Below are 4,378 nucleotides of genomic sequence, written 5' to 3'. Positions count from 1 at the left end.
TGTAGTTGATGTCTTCACTTCAGGCATGGGGGGAGTCACAGTTGTCAGATTGTACCACTAATTATTACATGTGACGAGCTAATATTTCTTCTCTTTCTTTTCAATAGGATGAAGATAGATCTGGATCAAGTGCTAATACATATTTTTAAAGTAAGTTATCTGCGACTGGTCCCTTGTTTGTGCATTTGGATTGAATTTGTTACCTGTCACCCGTATTGTTGTTTGAATTCCATCCCGTCTCTTTTAAGTTCTTAGATCACAATCTTATTACCTTGCGGTCAAGATTTCCATTACAGATTTTCAAATGAAAATGGAGGATATGCCCCTCTCAGGCCTAGACAACACCAGGCTGGAGGTGAGGCATTACCTGTGCATACAGGTGCAAATCATATGTGTTTACCAAACATTGGGTTTGTTTTTGGTGTTATGTTATAATTTTTGATTTTGTAGGCCTTGGCCCATGACATCTATTCTGAGCTGGTGGAAGATGCCTGTTTGGGCCTGTGTTTTGAGGTGCATCGTGCTGTGAAACAGGGCTATTTCTTCTTGGATGAAACAGACCAAGAGAGCATGAAGGAGTTTGGTTGGTGTCATGGCTACTACTTCTATTCTGTTCTGTTTGTTTTTGATGTGTTTGCTTACCTTTTTTTTTCTTTTTTTTTTTTGTTCCTCCAGAAATTGTGGATCAGCCAGGAGTGGACATATTTGGGCAGGTGTACAATCAGTGGAAGAACAAAGAGTGCGAGTGTCCCAACTGTAAAAGATTAATAGCTGCTTCTCGCTTTGCTCCGCATTTGGAGAAATGTCTCGGCATGGGACGCAACAGCAGCCGCATCGCCAACCGCAGGTCGGTCAGTGAAGGTTGTACTGCAGAAATTTCTCCGTTGATCACAAGTTTTACATAAAAGTCTGCTTTTAACAGGCTAGCCAGCAGTAATAACATGAGCAAATCAGAGAGCGATCAGGAAGACAATGATGATCTTAATGACAATGACTGGTCATATGGGGCAGAAAAAAAAGGTGAGCGCTTGAATCATTGTACTGTGTTGAGAGATTAAAGAGATCTCCGGGTGGTGACATTAATAAACAAAATTCTTACGTCCTTTTTTTGCAGCCAAGAAGAGAAAGTCAGAGAAGGTATCTTTTTTTTTTTTTTTTTTTTTAAATCACACAGTGTTAGAATAAATGTATTTTTCATGTGTATTGTAAGGTTATTTTAATTTAAAATTTTTTTGTTTGTGCAGAGTCAGAATTCCCCAAGAAGATCCAAATCTCTGAAACATAAAAACGGTGAGTCTATCAGGTAGTTTTCAGAGTAGCAAAAAGGTTTTGATCAATACAGGTTATTAACTCCCAGCATTTCTTAGACTTGAACTTGAGCAGCTCTGATTTTTCTCAGTGTGCACAAGTGCTAATATTCCTGCTTGGCAGCAAGCTAGTGTCCAAGTTCATAGCTTGAAATGGAAGGAAACTCTTCTAACTATGAAATGGGAATATTTTTTTAGTTTTGATGATGTTTTTAAAGTTCAATTTTGATGTGCTCTTAGTGGTGTCAATCAGTTACATGAACAGTGCGTTTGTGTGTGTGCGTTTGTTCTCTCCAGGTGAGCTTGGGAGTAGCGTCGGTGCCGAGTCTTACAAGGTGACAAATCCTCCTTTTTTCATATTGACTGTTAGGCTGTAAAGTATTGCAAATTTTATACTCATAAAGGTTCTCATCCTGTCTTTAATTTCAGTATAACTATAATACTGGCATCAGTTATGAAACCTTAGGCCCTGATGAAGTCAGGTCCCTTCTTACAACGGTGAGCAACTTTCATGAATGTGCCAAGGCACAAAGTTTTTATTGTAATTGTTGATTTTAATTGCATTAATATAAATCATTAAAACACTGTTTCTACAGCAATGTGGGGTGATCTCTGAGCACACCAAGAATGTGTACCAGGTAATTACTGCCTACGCCTGTGACACGAAGATGAACTTGTAATTAAACCTTTTCACTTTGAGAAAACACCTAGCTGCTTTTGTGGAGCTCCCTGCAGGATAGTTTGTGGTACTGTAACACCTGGATTCATGTTGCTTTCACCATCTGATTTAGTCCAAATTCTGAGGTCAGTATCGTTATACCTTGTACCTGTGGGAAATATTGATTGTTTAGAAATGTTGAAAATAAAATCTAGAAACAGGATCTTGATCACGCATGTTGGGACAAACTCAGGGGTACACAAGTGGCAACTCATTTTTCACTTTGCTTAACTTCTTCTGGACCAGTGATTGACTTGTTGTTTTTTTGTTTTTGTTTTTTTTTCTCTCCAAGATGAACAGTCAAATCTTTAAAGGTCCTAAAAACAGCAGTTATTAGAGATACTTATACCTTAATGAGGACCTCGTCAGTGACCAGGCCTCTAATATTTATAATTCATAGCAACCCATTATTGTTCTGCCCCACCTGATTGGTTTGATTGACTGACTATGTCAGTCAATGTGTCCCAGCAGTCCATCCCACCTCCCCCTGCAGGCAGGGAGATGTGCGACGCTGATGTGGTGGTGGGTGTGGGCCGGCCATCAGTCAGGGATGTATATGCCACCTTGTGTCCCACCAGGTCTCAGCGATGTCCCCAACACACGGACGAGCAGAGGAGGGCCGTCAGGGTGTTCCTCCTGGGGCCGTCCGCGTGAGTGTACCCTGTCCCCTTTCTCACCTCGACCACTACCCACAGTGTACTTAACAAACGTTATGCTTGAGTTGTTGTTGTTACTCTCATGATGCAGGTCTTTGCTCATACAGTTCACTGTTTGCCAATATGGTTGCCTTGGCTGGAGACAGTGACAGAGCAATGCTGCTGGTCAGTGCTGTGAATGCTCTGGTACAGGGGCACCTTTCTTTAGACGAAAGCACTGCATGAGTTTTTACGACTGGTAAAGATCGGCAGACTACCACAGGAAGTTTTTCTGGTCGTGTGAAAAACACCTGTGTGAGTCGGCACGTGACACCAGAATCTGTGGTTGTAGCTTCATGCAGACAGTTAAACCACCTATACTTGTAACTGTCTCTTTTATCACGAACACCACAACATACTGATTAGTGTTTATTTATTGTTCTAGATCTTTTCATGGTGGAATTTATACCATATATAGAAAATTACAAAACTGTTAGCACGTTGTTGTTGACGGCCTCTCGGGGTTATCCTGAACGTGTCACATTGTGATGATATTTACCCATGTTTAAAAAAACAACACAAGTCAAACTTATTTTTATATGCCAGAAATTTAGCATTTATTATAATAAAATAGCATCCTTATTTAAAAGTGATAGTAATCCATACACCTCCATCAGTGAAGGTAAAGTTTAACAGCTGAGCCAAGCAGACTTGCACGTCAGTCATTTTCAAAGAATTGCCTTAAATAGAAATATCATTTTAGTCTGTATTGTCTAAAAGTGTGTTACTGTATCTGTTTGGGGTTCGTTTTGTTTGTTTGTTTGTATTTAAATAGGCCGGCGCTGCCCGATGCGGATGCTGTGGTGGAGACTGACAGCTTTGACATTCCAGAAGGACAGACTTTAATGAGCCGCCTGCAGTGGGAGGACTCCCCTGACATTTCACCCACTGACTCTGCCTCGTCTAAAGCCAGTAAGGAAGGGACACTCATTTAGTAATTTGCTGATAAAACGTTTTATAAATACACTTCTGTCCCTGTTACAGGCACCAACCATTCAGATTCTAGGAAGCCCAAGAAAAAGAAGAAGCCATCTCTTGGTTTGAACAGTGGAGGAGGAGGAAGTGGAAGTCTGGCTGGAGGTGGCAGCAGCAGCTCTCAGAGTAATATCAGTATATCGACCAAAAAAAAGAGGCCCAAACTCTCAGCACCTTCTCTTTCGAGCATCTATGATGACTTAAACTAGCGTAGGCCAATTTGTCAGACCAGCTCTTGCCTCCTCTATGAAGTCCCTTCTTTCATACCAAGCTTTAAAGGTTTGAGCAGAACGGGATGAAACTTGACTTAGCAGTTCCTTAGTAATCATTTGGCCTTGGCAACTGAGGCATCTACATTTTAAAGATTTATCTTCCTCAATTATGAACACAGAGATCTAAGAATTGTGGTCCAAGTATCTGCAGGGAGTTATTGGCCCACTTTCAGTGTAAAACAGAGTTTACTTCTGTTGTTCACATCATTCACGGCTGCTATATTAACACTCATTCGTCGTCTTAAGCCGATACTGAGGATGACTTGATGCATTCAGGTCACACTTTGTGTAGCTGGGTCAATGAAGATCTACACGTGACACTGTGGGAAACCTTTTGAGGCCAAAAACAAAAAACTGTTTTATGCAGCAGTGTGTTAGTGCTTCTCGTCAGTGGTGTATTTAGGTCTATTA

At 40.8% G+C, this 4,378-nt stretch overlaps 1 protein-coding gene across 1 annotated transcript; it reads left to right on the top strand.

Moving 5' to 3' along the window:
- Positions 1–249: 249 nt before the first annotated feature.
- On the top strand, positions 250–4,256 carry LOC115784163 (ataxin-7-like protein 3). The gene is made up of 12 exons (XM_030735279.1): positions 250–355; positions 451–583; positions 676–847; positions 923–1,020; positions 1,115–1,137; positions 1,245–1,290; positions 1,605–1,642; positions 1,737–1,805; positions 1,904–1,938; positions 2,574–2,675; positions 3,496–3,632; positions 3,705–4,256. The coding sequence occupies exons 1-12, from the start codon at positions 305–307 to the stop codon at positions 3,902–3,904; spliced, it is 1,104 nt and encodes a 367-aa protein (XP_030591139.1). The 5' UTR covers positions 250–304; the 3' UTR covers positions 3,905–4,256.
- Positions 4,257–4,378: the final 122 nt, after the last annotated feature.

The sequence above is a fragment of the Archocentrus centrarchus genome, chromosome 8 (genome assembly GCF_007364275.1).
Source record: "Archocentrus centrarchus isolate MPI-CPG fArcCen1 chromosome 8, fArcCen1, whole genome shotgun sequence".
Classification (NCBI taxonomy): domain Eukaryota; kingdom Metazoa; phylum Chordata; class Actinopteri; order Cichliformes; family Cichlidae; genus Archocentrus; species Archocentrus centrarchus.
Note: the sequence above shows the minus strand (reverse complement) of the source record. Positions and strands in the feature narration are given on the sequence as shown.

Coding starts and splice junctions, on each gene's coding strand:
- LOC115784163 (XM_030735279.1), top strand. CDS start 305: ATGAAAATGGAGGATATGCCCCTCTCAGGCCTAGACAACACCAGGCTG. Junction 356..450: donor TAGACAACACCAGGCTGGAG/GTGAGGCATTAC, acceptor TTGATTTTGTAG/GCCTTGGCCCATGACATCTA. Junction 1,291..1,604: donor ATCTCTGAAACATAAAAACG/GTGAGTCTATCA, acceptor TGTTCTCTCCAG/GTGAGCTTGGGAGTAGCGTC.